General features: G+C 26.5%; 1 protein-coding gene across 4 annotated transcripts; it reads right to left on the bottom strand.

The window, feature by feature from the left end:
* Window positions 1-429: 429 nt before the first annotated feature.
* On the bottom strand, window positions 430-21,409 carry Caper (RNA-binding protein 39-like protein Caper). 4 transcript variants are annotated; one of them, XM_071181086.2, is made up of 17 exons: window positions 21,200-21,381; window positions 17,728-17,797; window positions 17,569-17,611; window positions 14,377-14,429; window positions 12,641-12,841; window positions 11,283-11,351; window positions 9,616-9,648; window positions 8,341-8,370; window positions 8,218-8,256; window positions 8,009-8,126; window positions 5,796-5,888; window positions 5,516-5,713; window positions 5,332-5,397; window positions 3,922-4,126; window positions 2,784-2,922; window positions 1,975-2,159; window positions 430-650 (listed from the first exon to the last, which is right to left on the bottom strand). In XM_071181086.2, the coding sequence occupies exons 3-17, from the start codon at window positions 17,584-17,586 to the stop codon at window positions 565-567; spliced, it is 1,533 nt and encodes a 510-aa protein (XP_071037187.2). In that variant the 5' UTR covers window positions 17,587-17,611; window positions 17,728-17,797; window positions 21,200-21,381; the 3' UTR covers window positions 430-564. The 4 variants fall into 4 exon arrangements, with proteins under 4 accessions (XP_071037187.2, XP_071037188.1, XP_071037184.2 ...); XM_071181087.2 differs by having other exon boundaries at window positions 8,341-8,367; window positions 21,200-21,365; XM_071181083.2 differs by lacking the exon at window positions 17,569-17,611 and having other exon boundaries at window positions 21,200-21,409.
* Window positions 21,410-21,419: the final 10 nt, after the last annotated feature.

Below are 21,419 nucleotides of genomic sequence, written 5' to 3'. Positions count from 1 at the left end.
TTTGCTTACTGTTCATAGAAAAAGCCTGATTTTAGTTTTTTTGCCTAAAGTCCCACACCTATAAAGAATTAGATAGGAGAAAAATTACTGTTCATCCCAGTTTTCTAATTGAGGGGCATGAGGAATCGGCCCAAACCAAAATTGTACAAAAAAAAAGTCAACATTTCACCAATAGGTAATACTTAGTTTTTTTTTCTTCTCTATTGCACAAAATGTCTAAAGCATAGTTAGCTCTGCAATTGAATACCTGTAAACAACATCAGTGAATAGTGGCATTGGTTGATGCCATGATTCAGCATAATACTCTAAGCACAACCACATGATTAAGCCCAATCATGTGAATTTGGTGTTATTCACTTAATTTTTTCTTTTTGCATTGTAATAAAAATAGATAACCTTGTGTAATTAACTTCAACACTAAACACAAACTAAGTTAATTGTTTTTATTACATATTTGGTTGATAGATAATATACAAAAGCACAAAATGATATTTACATATGAAGTTCAAGAAAAAGTCATTTAACATAAACAAATTTCTGTACACCAAGTAAGACTTCATAAGTTTATCCCAAAATTGGAGCAACAATGGAGTCTGGGAAAAGACTATGATAATTTACAACAGGGACATAAGCAGCTGTAATGACTCGACCTGTTGAAATTAAAATATACAAGTAAGTAACATATATAATTTCAATATACATATATATATTTATCTTACTCATACAATTAATTAAGGATACATTTTTATTTATTTTATAGGTTCAGCATTTAGAATCTCTTTCCAAAAAAAAGAAAGAAAGATGTTTAATAAAATGGAGAAAATTTTGTAACAAAAATAGAAATTAAAATGTTCATTGGTCATAAAGAGTTCTTTGAATTACAGTCCAGTCACATTTATGAAACCACCACCGCAAAATGCCGGTGGCAGTAGAGCGTGTATAACGCAGAGATGCCAACTTGCTCCGGACAGCAAATATATATTTTAAAGTGGTAGTTCACCAATTGTGATTCTTGATTTAATAAATTCAATTTAGTAGATTTCTATCCACCACTATTTCTAAATAATTCATAGGCTTATATAATTCACCACTTTATAGTACTTATGCCAAGCTATACCTTTTAAAAAGCAAGCAAAAATAGTCAAATATTTGCAAAGCTTACTTTGAAGTTATTTACCGCTTTTAAAATTAATTTGCAGTGTCCGGAGCAGTTGGCATCTCTGATAACGGGTGCCTGAAGGAATTGGGAAAACATTGTCATCACAGGGCGCATAGCTAAATTTTTCAACAAAAAATAAGAACTAAAAAAATATTTTTAAGCACTTTAAAAAATAACATTATTAGGATACGAACACTAACAAAATTTTTTTCTTCCTACTGTTAAAAGTTCTTCATTACAAAACATTAACATTAACAAAATGCAAAATAATCTTCAAAGACTTAACATGATCATGATAAAATAACTATAGTTACTGACAAAGAACTCGTTTTCTCAATTATATTGGCCACCATAAAAACAATTTTAAATATATTCAATAGTTAAGTGAACCATTTTATTTTTTAAAATAAAAATTACCATAATTATGTAAGAAAAAAATTATTCAAAATTATAATTTAACTATTATTTAGGTTATGAAGTGATGTATTTCGATTGATTAAAAAAATTAAAATAATTTTGAAATTTAACAACACTGAATATTGAAGTTAAACATTTTTGTCAGAAGTAAATTATTTATCCAGTGAGTGGTACTGCAACTGCACATATTGCAGCTCTGAAAAGGTCACATTAATGTGACTGTGTATTATTTTAATAAAATCAGTGATATCTGAATACTTATGATTAAGTTATGAATAGTAAGAAAGGGTGAATAAAATTTTCCTGTTCCTTTTTGTAAACTATATCACAATTTCAAGCAAGACAAACTACAAGCTAAAGAAAATATGTTTTTATATTATGTACATTGTGAAACTTACCAGCAAACCATCGTCCATGCAATGCGGTAACAGATGCAACAGCTGCAGCAATCGTAGGGCACTTAACATACACATTTCCCTGTGGAGACATTTTATCTACATACACATGCATAGCCCCGCCATGCTTTTTACATTCCTCGATAACATCATTTCGTATTTCTTCATCCCAAGTAGGGTTTGTTTCGCTGAAAATAATTTAAACCATTACATTTAGCTGATAAGTTAACAATTAACATTTCCTTAAAAAGAGAAATGCAACATTCAAAAAATAATTTTTCCTCAATTATCTGAAGAATTTAACTCCTAAACTGCATTTAATAATCCATCTCCCAAACAAACAGAACAAATTAGAATGTATAATTTCCTATTTAAAAAAATCTTATTGCAAATTATCACTTGCAGATCAAGATTATCAAGATTGCAGATACAACTAAAGCCATATTATTTTAAATTACAAATATTGCCCAATTTCAGTAGTTTACTTTATGTGGGAGGGGGGGGGGCAATATATGCTGCCGATTTTTCTTGATAGAAAACTAGGCTTTCTTTAGATCCTTTTTAATATTATTAGTGTTCATTTCACCTCAATCATCAAATATATTATTAGATATTTATGTTCTTAAAAATACTAAATACATAATTACAAAATATACACTTTTCATATATAAAGTAAACTTTCTTCAATGGGTTAACTTTCAGCTTTGTTCTGAGCAAAATGTTATAGTTTTAATTGCAAAAACATTTTTTAAGAGGTTTGAACAATTGAAATTGATTGTGTTTCAGTTAGAGCATTAAAAATATATACTTACGTGGCTGGATCAAACATGTTAGATAATAAAAAGCACTGAGTAGCAATAGCTGGAGCTGCAACTTGTTGTTGAGGAGCAACAATTCCTTGAGACATCTGCAGGGCAGACACAGCTGCTGCTGGTATATTTAAGTCTGTGCCTGTAAAGAAAGTAAAGTTTAAAAAAAGGAAAACTTTGTTCATAATCTAACAGACATACCCTTCAACTGCTATGGAATTTCCACAGTATTAGAAAATATTTTTCTCAGTGGTAGCAAAAGTAATGAATTAGTATTTTAATAAAATAATGTATAGAATAGAGTATAATAATAAAGTTAGAGATAATAAGAGAGTATAATATTAATGTAAAGAATACCACAGAAAAAAAATAGCTTATACATTTCAGAAATTTTTGTTTATTTGATCACAGGTGAGTAACTTGTAAGGTAATATAAAAACACAACTACCAATCACCATGAAATAAATTCAGATTTTCATTACAAAATGGGGAGACTAAGTCATACATTTATATTTAAATATCTAATTGTAGAAAGCACATCCTTAATCATTTTTAATTGAATCAAGTAAAGCAGCCAACATCTGGAAAATACGAGCCATGAGAGCAGTTTAAACTTTGATCAAACATTATTTTCATTTTCAGCTTCTAATTATAGAAATCCTTTACCCTACAATTATTTCAATATACATAGATTAAAACAATGAGGGGAAAACATATTTTGAGTTTCTTAAAAAAAAAATTTGATTTCAGACACATTTTATAAATTGATAAGCATTACATTTTGAACTAAGTTGAAAGGAAAAAATTGAAAATTAACCGAATATTTAAAATCTGAATTTGTTATCTAATTTTTTTGTCATTTTGTGTCTCTAGTCAAAACTAGAAGAAACTATAAAAATAAATAATATAGTTTACATAATCAGTGCTTAAGAACTTTTAAGCAAACTAAACCTAAACTTACAAATAGTAAAATGCTGTTCAAAATGTAAATTGTTGAAATCAATATTTCTGACTTACTATTAAAATATACATTCATAAATATGCAGTTTTTGAAAATTTTACCAACACAAAAGTGGCCTATAAGAAGAAAAGGCTAAGTCTAGATTTAAGGCACATTTTTTATATACTAGTTCATAATTACCTTCTGCCAGTTTAGCCATAAGTTGAAGCCGACCAGTTGCTCCCAAGTCAATGCCTGTACGGTCAAGTTCATCACTATCTAAAAATGATGGACCTTGAGTAATATCATTTCGTTCAGTTACATGTCCTACTTTCATTGGTCTACCAGCCAATTCAAATCCATTTAATTGCTCCAAAGCTTTTTTAGCATCTTCAGAATCATAAAACTGAAAAAAATTATTGGTACAGTTATTGTCTTTAAAATAAAAATTACAGTAAAGATGTTCTACAGTATGAAATAAGATTTATGAAATCGAACTATTTTCTACATAACTTGAAAATCTTTTAACTTTAAAATTATAATAATTTGATGAATGCTACTATAAGTATTCATTAAGCATTTCATAAATCGAGGAATTTTGCTTCAACCACATATGATGAATTGAGCATTCCGACTTCATTATTTTTTTCATATTTTGGGGTGTAAGCAAAAAATTTATTTCATGTGGGGTATGAAAGAGTGAAATTTTCAAGTAATAATAATAATAAAAAAAAAACTCATTTAATGAACAAAAGAAATTATAATTTCTTTTTACTATTTAAAATCTCTTACAGATAGAAGCGAAATTTAACTTATATGGCCATAATAAAAATGTCCGACACTTTTGTGATCACAGTAAACAAAATCATGGAGTATTTAAAAATAATAAATTCACACATTCTTCAAATTGAATTTAGGTACCTTTTTTAATTCAAAAATTACAAAATAATAACTTATTCAATTTTTTTCTTCTTTTTTTTAAAAAAAAACATATTAAGTGACGAGTTCAGCATTTTTTTTTAAAGAAAGTTGTATAAAAAATTTGCAGAAAATATTTTTGCTTTGTTTTCTAAGTCTACAAATTCTTCCAAGCATTTTTTATAACAGAATTAAGTTATTTTTGTTACACGTATTTTCACAGGTCATATCTTTATGAGGAATGACTCATACTGCCAACTTTAATTTAGCCAACACACTATAGGTGTTACTTCTACTGCTACTGACTCAATATTTTTGTATCAATACTAACATACGAATGAGAAACTTTTACTCTGAAATGCCTTTGCACTGTAAAGCAAAAAACTGAATGTCTAGAATATCAAGAATCCAGCTTTGTTATCTTTTGTTAAAACTTTTACTTACACAGCAATACTATACACAAAAAACAGGGTTATTAAAAAAACAATTGAAATCATACGCCCTTTTAATGCAGTGCTTTATATATGCTTAGTATAAAACAGTATTGCACTTTTTTTTGGTTAATCAGATATATACAGGCCTGTATTAGATATTTCGAAAATAATAATTTTGCATTTGTAACTTTTTTCCTGGCTAACAATGAAATTTTAAAATAATAAATAAATATCTTCTCTTCAGAAAAGCAATACTTACACTAATAAAGCCATAGCCTTTAGATCTACCGGTTTCTGTGTCCTTTATCAATTCAATTCTTTCAATCTGAAAAAATAAAAACACACTTGACATGAAAAGAAAGAAAGCTAAAATTTTTTTTTACTAAATCTTTGTGAAACGATCATACAAACAATAATTTAAGAATAATGAAGGGGGAAAGTACCTTTCCGAAAGGTTCAAATATTCCTCTTAACATTTCTTCAGTAATATTGAAATGAAGGGACCCAACGTACAGCCTCATTGGCCCCGGAGTTCCTTTCATTATGGAGCTAGAACTAGCAGCAACTCTGTTTTTTTCAGCTTGAGATAATTGGACATGAATTTTATAGCCCATAAGTTCAGTATCATTAAGAGCAAGAGCCTAGATTAAGAGAGAAAAATTGAATGAATAAAATAAGTCATAATTAAATAATGCATTTCGATCTGTATTATTTAATACTTACAAGAGGAACAGAATCCACACTGACAAATTCAACATAAGCAATACCTTTTGAACGTCTTGTTTTATTATCCATGATAATTTTGACATCTCGAACCTAAAATAATGATTGTGTATTAAAACATGTATGAAAAATGCAAGTTACACTTTAGTTTTTATTTTATTGTTCAAAAAATTATTAAATAAACTAAGAGCAATAAATTACAAATAAGAAGTTAACTAGATAACAATTTAAAAATAATTTTTAGGTAAGAACCACTTTAGTTTATATATATTTTGGAAGTTTAACAATTAAAAAATGAATATCATAATAACTAATTATCTAATGGTCATATTTTAATGGCCTAAGATGCTGTAGACAGCTTAAACTTTGCCTTATGCTAATTACGCATATAGTAAATTAATAATATATTATTTATTCAGAATCATCATTGGATGAAAGAGTTTTACAATTTTGTGCAAAAAGTTTATCATCCGAAAACACAAAAATATGCAAAAAGTGAAACTAACATTTACGGATGCAAATGTTCCACCACTTTTTGGACCAAGCTATTGGGGGAAGAATTTATCAGACTGGCAATCCTATTTATTTTGATGGAAAAAAAAAAAATCTAAATCCATTGAAAAAAGAAAGTAGGAGCCAGATTTTGTAATTTTAAACATCACAATATATATGCAAATTAGTCTGCTTACGGTTAGCCCCTTTCAACTATTAAGATGACAACTTATTACATAAAAATTTGAAAAAAATTATTAAGGTGTTCTCTTTTTTATTCTGTAAGACTATGTAGCGCTTTTAATAGAAATAAAGAAAATATTAACAGTTTTTTTTTAAAGAAAAAGATGAGTTGATTTAGAGACAATTTACAATTGATTACAGTAAAAAAAAGAAAAAAGTGAAGTAACTTGATGCATTATTTTCCATAGGCAAAGTATGTTTTTTTAAAGGGAAAAAAAAGTAACATAAATTTTAATCAACATTGCATGGAAAATTGAGTATAAACGAAGTTCAATGGCAGAGTCAAGATTAATGGTTATTTCCTCATTAAATCATATTTTCAAATGATTTATATTTAAATAATGGAACTAAAGAAAAAAAAAATTCTTACTTTCAAATATACTGGTATATATGATTTTACTTAGTATATATTATAGAAATACACACAAATTAAGTAACAAAATGTGTTCAAAAATTAAAAGACAAGAAAAAAAACTATTTGAAAAATTTCATGTGCAACTTAGAATGTTTTTTATTATGAACTGATCAACGAGATAATGATTGGTAAAAGTTTTTGTTGCTTTGTTTAAAGGCTGTTAGAACTATTTTTATACAAGGAAACAACTAGGAATTTTAAAAACTTAGCATTGAAGAAAAGCAAAATGCTTTAAAAAACTACTTTGTTTTCACACTTTAAATTTTTTTAATAAGATATACAAAATAAATTTCTCTGACTTTCACAGACTGCAACCAATAAAATAGTTTTTACATTTACCCAGCAAATATAAAGGTAAGATATCAAAAGTAGAAAAATAAATATTACTATTAACTATTTTATGGTTCCTTTTCAATTCTCTTGATAAATAAAAATCCTGAATTTTCCAAGAACATTTTAATAAAATTCTTGACTATATTTTTGTTAAAGGCATTTATAAAAATAAAAAACAGAAACACTGCTTATCACAATCACTGTTATGTTTTAGAAATTATTATGAGTATTTTTCAATGACCTACAGCAATAAAGCACCAATCTATATTACTTGAAAATATTAGATATTTAATCACTCAACAATTAGTTGAAAGAAATTTAGTAACAAATTAACTAAATTTGACATAGTGCAATATCTGGAACATCTGGTTTACAATATATGCTAGCATAATGAGGGATATCCTTAAAAGCGAAAATTTAATTTCTGTAAGAATAAACTTGCGCCTTATCTCCTCACAACAAAATCTGAAATGGAAAAAAAAAATTACCGATCATAAAGGTACACATATATATTAAATCAAATTACCAAGTCAAAAATTATCAACAATTTAAATCTGGTTCTAATAAACACAAATTTCAACCTTTCTATACCCAGTTAGGACATTATTCACTGATGACAGAGTCCTACAGAAAGATACGAAAAAGTGATCTAAATATTCTGTGTTAAATTTATGTATGAAAATAACTAACCAAATGTATTATGAATAGTTTATTTCAAATTATAACTTACTGGTCCAACAGATGAAAAAAACTCTTCTAAATCTCTAGCACGCACTCTCTGAGAAAGACGCATGCAGAATATTGTACGTAAATCTCTGTCTTCTGGACTAAGATCATCATTAGGCAAACTAAAAGATAAATATTGAAATAATTATTCAGAAGTTAATTTTAAAACTTTTTCAGCACATATATAAAAAATAGCATTTAATAGTAACTTACTTATTATGATGAAGGCTGTCAAAAAACTGAGTACCAGACCTAAATAAAATATTTTGACATTAGACATCAGTTATTAAAATAATTGTATTATCTTAATTCACAATATGACTGATGGGCACTTACCCTAAAGGACTTCTTCGGGGAGAATGCCTCCTAACCAAAATAAAAAAAAAGAAATGTTTTAACTTTGAGCATGCTTAAAAAATGAAGGCAAGCAAGCAACAAGGTAGTGAAAAACTAACACGCATTACAGTTAAAAAGGAACTAAATTATACATTTATAAATAAAATAATTCATCATACTAATAATTAACTAAAATAAGAATTTTATAAAATGCTATATTAGAAAATAACAATTTGGGACAAAACTTTAATATTGATTTGAGTACATAGAAATATCTTATCATGGGAAGTTCTTTTTTTTCTTCTTTAATGTAACAAAAATTTAAAATTTGTGAAAGTTAAAAAAAAAAAAAAATTGACACTAACATGCTACATAAAAATATAACATTAGCTCTTCCTAGAAAATTCAAAATTGAATGAGAGGGGAAAATGTTATTTATTAAAATGTTATTTAATAATTTTTAAATAAAATTTAAATTTCTTCAGCACTGCTAAAAAAATAAAGAAAGTAAATATACAGCAATTAGACAAACAAAAAACTGAAAAAATAGAAAACCATTTTGTTAATTAGCCAGCTAACTAAAAAAATTCTTAGTAATAGAGTAAATTTTAATAGATAGAATAATTATAACAGCAAAGGTGTCTTCCAGTATTTAAGAACTGAAAAATTCGATTTTCTTCATCAGTATCTGAACACTAATATTTTAGATATTTTTCAGAACCCATAGATGAAAATATAGTCTTACAGTGATTTTTGTCTTTATCACTGATTAAAAACATAAAATAAGTTTCTTTTTAATTACTTAATGTTTAATATTATATTTATTGTTACTTTAATCTACTGTGCATCTAAATTTTAGGAATATACCCGAGGAAATTATTAAATTTTGTGGACATTTTCTAAAAATTTACAGGGGAGATGGTGTTTCAGTAAAATGCTAAAATTCTAGTATTTTTAAGAAAAGATACTTATGGATTGTGTGCACAAATAATTTATTATTATTTAATCTTACTCTGGAAAGCAATGAATAAAAGTCTAACTTGTAAAATTTTGAAAGAAAACATAAACATAAATTAAAAAAGTTTTCCTAAGAGATATATGAGACACTGTAAAAGCAAATGCAAAGTATATGTTAGGCTTCATAATGAAGGGGGGGGGGGAAACCTTCACTGGGTATTAAAAATAATAACTTCTTAGCTTTGGTTGGAAGACTTTCTTTCAGTTTACTGTTTCAAAATTCAGTTTAAATGCTTAGGTATAAGAAAAATACACTACCTGGGTGATCGTGTGCGGGACCTAGTTCTGTGCCTGTAATATTAAAAACTAGAGATTAAAGAAATGCTAATAATTCAATTATGTCTAAATATTAATATTCTATTCTAAGTAAACATAATCAAGTTAAAAGATCAAAAGAAAATTAATTAATTAGTTTTCAAATATTTTTCTACATTAATCAGAGGTTTATAGAAGTTAGCATGACTTTCTGAAACAGTATACAGTGATTCCACTAGACTTAGGTAAATGTCCTTGGGATCCAGGACTTCTAATATTTCTTAATCAAAATCGGGTTCTTGATAAAAATAATTTTATTAATATCTTTTTTAAAGATATGCATAAAAAATAAAAATTTAATGGCAAGAAAAATAATCAGTAGCTGAATCAGTTATAAGTCGCAAAAGAATTGAAACTAAATTTTCGAATGAGCTGTCTTTAAAAACTAAACAAAAAACATTTACCAATACTAAAAAGGAAAAATTTTCATACATACTGCACATTATCACTAAGGGAGAATAAAACAAGTATCATTGAAACTGAACCCATTACTTGCAAATAAAAGTGAGAAGTGATATTGGGCAGCTTTAATATCGTTTTAGATTGACAACAAATAACATAAACTATTGTGATCTTACAACGATATTTTATAGATCATTGGTAAATTATTCTATAACTATTGATTTATAATAATCAATAATCCATAATTATTATTTCTATAATTGCTTTCAGGCACAAACTGTTAATGTATAAAAATATTTTAAGAATTATATAAAAATATATTTTTAATAGAATTAAGAAATATACGACAATATATCAAAGAAAAAATTTTCCCTTTAATAACTTTCAGTAAAAGTACTGAAATGAAAGATACATTTCTTTTTTTAATGTGTCCCAACATTTTCTTTCCTTTGCATTTATCTTTATTTTTTCATTATATAAATATATGTATAGAGAGAGATATTTGTGTTTGCATCGCATATGCGTAACAACCATGGGGGGAAAAAATAGAAAATCACAGTAAATTATCAAAAACAAATATTATATACGAATTAGCTTGAAAATTGTTTTTCATAAACTGCTAAAAAGAAAATGTAATTCAAAGTTTTTAATTAAAATTGTTAAAATGCTTGCATTAGGGAAAGCATACTAAGAGAATTAAGCTCTGCAACCTCTTTATTGTTAAGACAATGACATTTTAATGTTCAAAAAGCATTTAAACAAATTAATTAAATATGTTGTCAAAAGCATGTGGATGGTCATAACTATTAAATGCTTTTATCTTCCAAAGCTATTTACTTAAATAAAATTATGACAATATCTGCAACTGTATTTTTTCTAGTCATACAAAAACAGGAGCTGCTATGAAAACCTACATTACATACACGTAAAATATATATTCAATCAATTTAAATAAAAAAAGTTATGAATGAAAAAATTTTAAGAAAAGTTTTTAGTTCAGAAAAAAGAAAAGAAAACCTATTTTGCAGAGTATAGAGATATGAGATATTTTGATGAAATGAAATGCTGTTTCACATTTAATCTTTACAATATATCAGCTTTTTAGGTGGACTATAGACACTATAATCTAATTTATGCAAATGAAAAATTATAAAAATAAAATGTTTTAAATTGTTCTCTTATCTCATTAATCTAAGTTCAATACATACCTGCGACGATCTCGACGTGGAGATCTAGATCTTCTGTCCCTACTGATTCGTCTATCTCTGCTGCGACTTCTAAAAAATAAATAAAATTTATTTAAATCTTTAATTATGCTTTTATTCCTTAAATACATAATTGTAAGTATAAAGAACACCACGAAATAGCATATGTATTTAACTTTTATCAAAGCACAACAAATACCAACAATTCCATTTATGTACAGTACAGAACCCGTTATCCGGAAATCAGAAAACCGGAACGTAATTCGATAAATTTTCCTACCATTAAAAAAAAATTTTTTTTTTTTTCCTTATAAGATTTTAGGATTTTTCTTTCTTTTTGGAAAGATGTTTACCTTACTATCATTTTGGAAATAATCATTAGTGTATTACTTCGTTTTTTCTTCTTTTTAAGATTATTTCCAAATATTACTTTTTTTAGTTGGGTTTAACAATAAAAAAAACGGCTTTTTGTAGCGATTCAGAAAACCGGAAAAATCAGTTATCCGGAATAGCGATGGTCCCGATCGTTCCGGATAATCGGTTCCCTACTGTATTACTATGCACCAAATACGAAAATATTATAAAGGGAACTTGAAATGTTTTTAGAGCAGAAGAGAAACAGCACCAGCAGATTTATGTAGGCAAAATTAAAACATAATATGCACAGTATAACAACAATATAAATTATTTACAGAAAAAAAGATATATATATATATATATATATATATATATATATATATATATATATATATATATATATATACTGACAGAAAAATTAGAATAATTCTGAGCATCAAATCACATGGCTGTGTTTCTATCATATTGGTGTTGTTTGCTCAGTCCTGGCCTGGATAGCTCAAAAAAATACTTTTTCTTCAATTGAAATTCTTTGTTTTTTCTTTATCAATAGATATAATCATTAGGAATAGGATTATTAATATATGAATAAAGAGGTTGAGAATTCATATTTTAAACAGGGATCAGCTTTTAGTAAAAAGGGATGCAGAAATAAAGTTCTGGATTGGACTGGATTGAATGTAGGGTTTAGTGGCACAAAGTCCAAAAGAGGATATGCCACGCCAGGTAAGTTCTGTGTTCAAAGAAATTGTGGTTACCGAAGTCTACCGGAATCCCTGAAACATATTGCCTTAATTATGGATTTGGAATTTAAAGAAATCACTTATTATACTTGCTTAATTGATTAGGAAAGTACTATAAAAACATTCCTTATAAGTGCAAGCATGACATTAAATTTTTTTTTTTTGAATAGCAAAAAATATTAAACTACATCATTTCAGCAAAAAAAAAAAAAAAAAACTTAAATGAGAAGTAGAATTTGATATGTTAATGAATTAATTTACCTTGTTCGACGCCTGTCTCTTCGACCTCGGCTATAACTTCTTCTTCTGCGATCTCTGCTCCTGCTTCTATCCCTCCTCCGACGGTCACGACTTCTACTCCTGCGGTCTCGACTACGGCTTCGCCTATCTCGACTCCTACTACGTTTACTATCTCTGGCTCTACTCCTACTTCTGCTCCTTTTCTTCTTCTTAACACTACTCCTAGGGAAAAAATCAATTTTATTATTAATTATATTTATAATTTAGCTATATAATATAAATTACAAAATGGTATAATATAGGCTTCTTACAGAAGCATTAAAGAACTAAATTTTAAATTATTTAGCAATTCCAACTAAATGAGTTATAAATTTACAAAAATACCTTTTTTTTCTTATTTGTCTGATACAAGGGTTATCTTAATTTTAACTTACTTGATTTTTTTAAGAAAATCATTGATACATATTGAAATATTTTGTAAATATACTCACAAGCTTTTTTTTTTTTAAAGTTCAATATCATTATTATTATGGGTTTTATTAAGAGAAATGATGCAAATTATGATTCAAAATTTAAAATGAGATGCAAATTATGACTCAAGGATTTTTCACAAAAGTACAAAATCAGGATAAAAGTTTCATGAAACTAAAAGCTAACATAAGCTGTAAGTAAAATTCTTAATTTTGTAAACATATTTTAATTACATCTTTTTAGTTTTATGTTTATTTAAATACAAATACTTTCAAAAATTATTAAATAAGTATTTATCAGAATTTCAATTGGTAACTGTAAATTTTTGTTTTTAAAAAATTGGATTCAAAAATATATTATAAATACACATTAAAATTTTAAAAAAATATTTTTTTTAAAATATTTAATTAAAAAAAATCACGATTTTTGCCAACTTTCTTTAACGGTATAATAGATCAAGAATATTTGAATATTTATCCTAAGTTTTAAGTAACACAATCAAAACATTAAGAGACAGAGTTTGGAAGTCCCTCCTATTAAACTCGGTCAGCATGGCGCGAAAGAAGTTTTCTAAACTCTATTATAAACTATTTAAAGACTGTAGTTACAATTTCTGCAAAACTAATGCTACAGTCTAACTAAAATTTTGCATACTACTTCTAGACACAATTAACTATATTCTAATATATTAGATTGATAAAAAAAAAAAATTAAAAGATTTTTTCAAGTCAATTTTTATTTAAAATTATTCTATTATTTAACACTTAATATTACAATTATCATTAATATTTGTCTTATCTCTTTCATACAAATAGGGTTGCCTGAAAGCGCGTCTTTAGTTCTTAAAAATGGTTATATAACTAGCCGGAAATTAATAATGATTGAAAAACTGAAACCCTCGCTGAAATATCAAAAGAAAATCTATATCAATCTTTTAAAATAATATACAGTGAAACCTCGGATTAACTGACACTCTTGTGACTAAAAAATGTTCCGCTTATGGGAAAGGTATACGCGCCGAATACCGAATATTTGGCGGCAAAATAGCAACATTTTTTAGTTAAAAAAAAGTGTAATGCTGTTAATCGTTTTATAGAAAAATTGCAATGACATAGAAATACTGTTTTGTAGGAGTGTCCATAATGTGAAGTTTGACTGAATACACATTGTCCTATCTAAGCAAATAGACAATTAATTTTTGAAAATTAACATATAAAATTTTATGCCAAAAATTAAAGAAATAGGTACATGCATTAGAGATGCTTCAGAGTACAATTAAATATTACCTTCTATTTTCTTTATCAGCTGAATGACCTCCATTGTATCGTTCCGAATCATCCTATAAAAACATTGAACATTTATGTAAAATAAGCAAGTATGACATTAAAACAAAAATCTTAATAAATTTCCATTATTACGACTGCTTTTACAAATAACTTGTAACATCAAGTCAAAAAATTTAAGACCTGAATGCAAAATATTTTATTTGTGAAGGATTATTTTTCACAAAATGAATAATGAAATTTGAATCACAACAGAGAGTTATGAGTAGAATTATGATAAAATATTTCTGTAATTTTTAAACTAAAAGTAAACTTATGAACTTTAAATATGCTTGGATGCCAATTAATGATTGATATAAGTAAATGAATGCATTGGGAAAATGAAGCAGCTGATGCATTGAAATTTTGCAGGTTTGTCTTGATATTCCTGTAACCAAACCAGACGTGGAGTAGATACCTAGAAAAATATGCACAAATATCGAAAATTCCTCAAAAAAATAGCATTAATGTTCTGTTTTTATTTAAACAAACCTTTTGGTTTTAATAGCTCTTTATAATCAGGTTGTATGAAGATTTCGAACAAGATTCCAGAATTTATCTATAAAAAAGAAACCAATAAATTTGCTTTTTGACCACCATCCTTAAAAACTTTTGTTAGTGAAAATTGAAAAGAAAAAACAATATGACTGATCCTTTTTGATATTATTTAACAGGAGTTAACTTAATTTTTAAAATTAAATCTACAAATCAAAATGTTATAATATCAAAAAGGAGACAAGGTTTAAATTTATATCTTATGAACTAATTATGTTTTGCTTACATGATTTTAAAGAAACCAAATATCTTGAAATATTTCTAACCATAATAAAAATATATAACTTGCCATAATATAGGGGTGCAGAAGACTTAAATATTTTCTGCAAATAAATTTTACAAATTTGTTTGTAAAATTGTATTAAATTTTTAATTCCGTTGATGTGTATTTAAATAAATGCCAATGATTTAAAAAAATTTCCAACACTTACGTCGTCGACTTTAAGCGAGGATAAATCTGATTATTTAAATGCAAGTTCTGTATGATTGATTTCAATAAAATGAAAACTAATACCTTTATAAAATTTACTTCTTTAAAAAGAAAAAAAATTAAATTGCTCACAATGTAATTGCCTATTTGTTTGCTATATTGTGAACTAAAAGCTACTAAACTGCATTTGTAGAGTTATCTAATTATTTTCTTCTAACTCACAGAGATTCTTCTCAAATATTTTTTTTGTTCATTCTGCACCCCTCTAAAAACGAATTATACTTTACACTTATTACCAACTTACAACGAATTCCCATAAATTAATTCTTAAAATGTAGTATTATAAATAATGGTACATTGTTCTCAAATAAAAACTTTCATTCAATCTTAATAAATTAAGCTATACATAAGAAGACAAAACATATCATGAGGAAATATCGAAATACGTAATTGAAAAACACAACAGAGGGGAATAAAATGTAGTAAATTTTTGTAGGGAAAAAAAAAAAAAAAATACATTGATGAAAAATAAAATGCAAAATCTACATTATACCGATAAGTCGAAAATTTTAATTCACAACAAATGTACTACAATCGAACCATTCAACCTCTGAAGAACAGCACAACTTTATAGCTGCCCTTCAATAATTCGTCTCCCCAAGTTGCTAATGGTAATCAACTGATGCATAATAATTAATAGGAAGTGCCTTAAAGTGACATTAGCTTCTGACAGTTTCTTTTAATGCTTGTAACTCTTTTTAGTGTTCATGCTATCTTAAGTCATACTTTTGAATTAATTTGACTATTTTATATAGTAAAAAGTTGGATCGATTTTGAAACAGAAAAATATAGATCTCTTTTCATTAAGATAGGCACCAAACTGACAATAAATGAAGACTTTATTTACTTATTATCTTTCTCTAATAATTTAGTAAAACAAATTACTATTTATTAAATTTTAACAATAACGGGGTTGCCACTCTAACCTGGAAAAAAAAAATTCTGTGTTTTTCCCTGAAGATATTATATGCGATATATTAAGAGGAAACACACTATCACTGTGCTTTTGAGTGAGCTACATTGTACTAACTATACTAAATTTAATTACCAGAGAAACTTGAGAAAACAGATATAGCTGAAATAACATCCTTAAATATGCCACAAATTGTGCTTTGAGTGGTCACCATTTTTTAAAAGATAAAAATAAGAAACAAAATTCCCTGCATTTTCCACGTGGAGAGGCAACCCTGAATAAATAAGATAGGCATGGAAAAAATCTACTTTAATACATATTCTTTAGAAAGCCAATGTTAAGGACTTTTTAAAAATACACAAATAATTAGAAGAAATTGGGAAAATAGTTTAAGAAGAGCTGGCAGCCATGGAAACATTATAATTTACTACACTAATCTAGATATAATTAATTTTGCTTTACAAGGGTAAAAAATATTCATAGAATTTTTTATAAAAAATATCTATTTTGTTATAAAGAAAAAAGAATTTAATAATTTCGTTCATTTAAGCATTATTTGGCATAATTTTAACGACATATAAACAATATTGGATTTAAATATAATGGGTACTTACTACAATACTGTATTTTAACTTTTGAGTAGAAGTAATTAAATTAAAATACAATTTTCATTAAATATTTTTGATTACTGTAGGTTTAATACTAGAGAAAGTCCTAACAATTCCTCATTAAAGACGTTAATTTTATAAGAAGCAATACTACATAAAAAAGGGTCTTTAACATTTAAAAGCATTAACTTTTCAAGTCAACAGAGCATTAACTTTTTAATCAGCCTCATATGTTTTGAAAGATAGTGTAAAATTGACCATAAATATTGATAGCAATTTTAGTAAAAACCATTAATAAATTCAAACATTTAATTTATTAAGCCATACAATGCAGAGGAAATTAATAATAAAATTTATAAAACCTGACTTATGTTTTGATAATTATGCATAAGCTAATAAGTCATAAAAGTTAACTTTATGTTTATTGTTTACAAATTATTTAACGACGTTTGTAAAGCTGTAATAGCTTTTTAGGATAAAAAATATTGACAAATATCTGACTAACAGAAACACCATAACTTGAAGAGAAAGCTGGTTGTATCAGATACAACCAAAAGCTTAGCTTCAATAGCCTTGGCATTTCATACTACCTTGGCTAAGTAATCCATTGGAACAGGGATCAATCAGTTCATTCTACAAGACAGAGCAAGAATATTATTTTTAAGATGTTTAAATTTTGAAAAATTAAACTTTAAATAGTAAATATTATAGAAAACTGAAATTTCAAGTAATTTAGAATTATAATATACCTCTTTTCTGTATGGTGCTTCTAACATAGCTTCCACATCAAAATCTTCTGCCATGGTCTTATCTAGAAATCTGCAATAAAAATTTAAATATATTTAATAGAATTTATTTCTAATTACTATGCTATGAATAAATAACAAAAATTAAAATAACTGAACACAGAAAGAAATAAAATTTAATCTCTAAATATTAATAAATTTAAAATATAAATAAAATATCTAAAATAATAAAACTACAGGGCAGGTATCACGACAATGAGCTTTTGAAGTGCGCTTGGAATACCTTCAATTTTTTAATGTACTTTAGTTAATAGTTTTTGAGACATTCGTCATTTAATAATAATTCGTTTTATCAATATTTTAATCCCTGAGGCAGAATTTTTTCAGGTTTTCTGTGACAAAACTATCTAGCACTAATGTTTTTCTGCAAGATACTTTAAATAATTGCAAACATATATGTTACTGATTTGAAATAACAAAGTGCTGTGTCTAAAATGGAAAAACTGTAGATATGTAATTTTTAATTGAATATGTATTTTTGTAAAAATTTATTATGATCGATATTCTCCCATTTTTTTGAGACAAAAACGCACTAATTACTTCCTTTTTTGCATTTTGTGAATCATTAAAAAAAAAATCTTGAAATCCTTAGCATAAACTACCGAAATAAAAATTGACGACCGAGTGTTTCATTCACGATTCGGTTGCTGTAAAAATATTGTATTAATAACATCGGATTTTATAAACTATGTGGAAATCAATAGCTATAATTGCCATGTGATAATCAATACCAATAATTGCCAAAAACACAATTGAAACACTATGTGGATTTACAATATTATCTGCGTAAATTGAGAGTGTGGAAAATGTGATTAAATTTAATTTAAAATGTAGATAATAATAACTGATAAATAACCGAAATTTTAAAAATCCCGAGGAAATTGGTAGCACTAGCAATTAAAGCCTAAATTAGCTGGTATTCAAGACTTTACCAGCAATAATTGTTGAAAGGTTAAAAAAAAACAATAAAATCGTCACATTGAAAGTAATTAAGAGTAATAAATATATAAAAGTAAATAAGTGCATAAAAAGTTTTTCCTTTTTTTTTAAAAAAAAAAGAAAATTCATAGCAAATTTTCTTGAATGAACGATGGAAAGACCGAATGGATTAACAATAATATCGGTGCAAGCTGAGTGTAAAAAAGAGACTTCTAGGATTTGAACTTCACGTGCCGCAAAGCATCGCACTTATTAATTGGTTCACCTCTCACCTTAAACTGTAATTAAGTCTCCACTCACAGTAATATTTTACTAATATGATGTTTAAAAAAAATTAAAGAAAGAACATAAGAAAGAACTAATCATCTTCTAAACTTTCGCGATTTTTTAAAAATTATATATCTGAAATTCTATGTAAAGTCAATTATTTAAAATTCTTCAATGAGAACGGAAAAATCATGATCAATCCTCTGTAGTCAAATCCTTTAACAAAAAATAAGCAACTTTTAAATGCTTTTTAAGCACTCATAAAATATTTTCAAGCACTATATACATAAACAAAATAATTTTCAAAACATTTACATGATCATTATAAAATAACTAGATTCTGACTAAGAACTCCTAGTTTTTCATTTATTATATTAGCTATTATAAAATACTCAAGAGATTTTTCGGTTCAATATCAGAGTGTGATATATGAAGCCTGAAATTGACAATATCTTGTAAAATGCAGCATAGTTGTACATGAGAGAGCAAGAATCCACATTAATAGGCGCACTCGCAAGTATTTCATCAAACATAGAAAAATGATTAGCGCTTTCATACGCTACCGACTGAAGGTAAGCCGAGATGGATTGTGAAATCGTTGAATGGAACAATGTGAAAAGCACGCTTTTGCATAATACATAACCAAAAAAGGCACGGTAAAGAAGCAAAAAATCTTTTCGAAAATTAAGCACTTTTTAAAAACATCCAATGAAAAATGCACCTTTAAGGAGTTTTACTTTTTTTTTCATTAACGTATTCTGTTATTAAACCAATTTACTCTTCACTGTATATCTAGATGCCATATTCCTCTCATGTCTTTGAAATTTTAAGGTATTTAGCTTGAGCAAAAATAACCGATTTTATTATGTGATTGGTTAATTAAAAATTAAATAATAATTTTAAACATTTTATTTATAAGTATAAATGCTTTTAAATAATACTATGCATCATTATTAATTCATTTTATCAGATGTTATCAGTTAAACATAAAAGAAATTTGATATGAATCAAATCAGGGTTGGAGTTTTTGCCGGCAAAAAGGGGTTTTTGCCAGGACAGTGGCAAAAACCTGGTAAAAACCGGCAAAAACTGGTAAAAACCGGCAAAAACCAAATTAACTAAATTGCTGGTTAAATATTATTACAAAATACTTGAAACAAATTTAAATCAATCATAAGGAATAATAATTTTGATACATTACATGAAAAAATTATTTTTAACAGATTAATAATTAATAATATAAAGGCAATAATTTTTAAAACATTGAAAGTTTTTTACCTCTTTTCATTTTAGAATCCTTAAATAAATGTTTTTTTACAAATAAATAAATATTATTATTTGTATAATATTATTATTTGTATAATATTATTATATTATAAAAAATTATTATTTGTGCAATAATTAACTACACATCTTGATAGATATTTTATGCTTTAAATTATAGTTTTATTAATTTAAAATAAGTTCATTTCACTGGAAAAAAGAGAATACAAATTTTCCAATCAATAATGTTTTAAACTACTGAAATGATACATTATTACATTATGGAATAATAATTTTGTTTTTTTTTTGTAATTATTTATATTTATAGTATATATTTCAATTTTGGGAATAATTTTGTACCAAAAATGTGTTTTTGTCCTCTCACCTTGGAAAATATAGGTTTTTGCCAATTTGCTTGGCAAAAACCTGTTTTTGCCAGGACGGTTTTTACCGGTATTTACCATGGTTTTTTCCACCTGCGGCAAAATCTTGCCAACCCTGAATCAAATAAATCTCATCAATTCAAAAGGATCACGATTTCTGCCCACCTAAGAAAGAAATCTAGATAATTATAGAAAAATTAGATTTCATCCGCAAATAAAAGCTTAAAGGAACAGTACCCAATCCTAGGGGGCCTTGATTTAAGTCTGATGAAGAATAAAATTTACATTTGTTTACTGTTTCTTAGTGGTTTTTGTACTCACCCTGCTTTTAGTGCGACATATTGTAAAATTTGTTCTGCAATTCTAATGAGAAATAAAATTTGTTCTGTCATTAAATTAATATTGAAAAAAATTAAAGATCAATAATATTTTAATACTGACAGAAAAGTTTCATTAAAAATGCTCAGTGGTTATATTATTAGTAAAGGCAGTGATCTTTTATTATCCTTTCACAAGATCTTACAAATTAATAAGCATTTTTTGTTTCTTACAACTTAACTTACCAAATTATTAGAATAGATGTATAAATATAGAGTAAAACAGAAAGAGTGTAGCCGAGCTTTTTTTTTCTTATATTACCGGAATCTTCCACAAATATTAACTAAATAATTACTAATTCTAAAAGAAAATTTCACCAACTCCGACAACAAAGGCTACGGGGGTTTCTGCTCTTTCTAGAAGGTTCGTTTTATTTTCCAAAACTGTACAATCACAGTTAAGAAA

The sequence above is a fragment of the Parasteatoda tepidariorum genome, chromosome 3 (assembly GCF_982258835.1).
Source record: "Parasteatoda tepidariorum strain Cologne lab strain chromosome 3, Ptep-v5.0, whole genome shotgun sequence".
NCBI lineage: Eukaryota > Metazoa > Arthropoda > Arachnida > Araneae > Theridiidae > Parasteatoda > Parasteatoda tepidariorum.
This window is presented reverse-complemented; position numbering and strand designations above follow the sequence as displayed.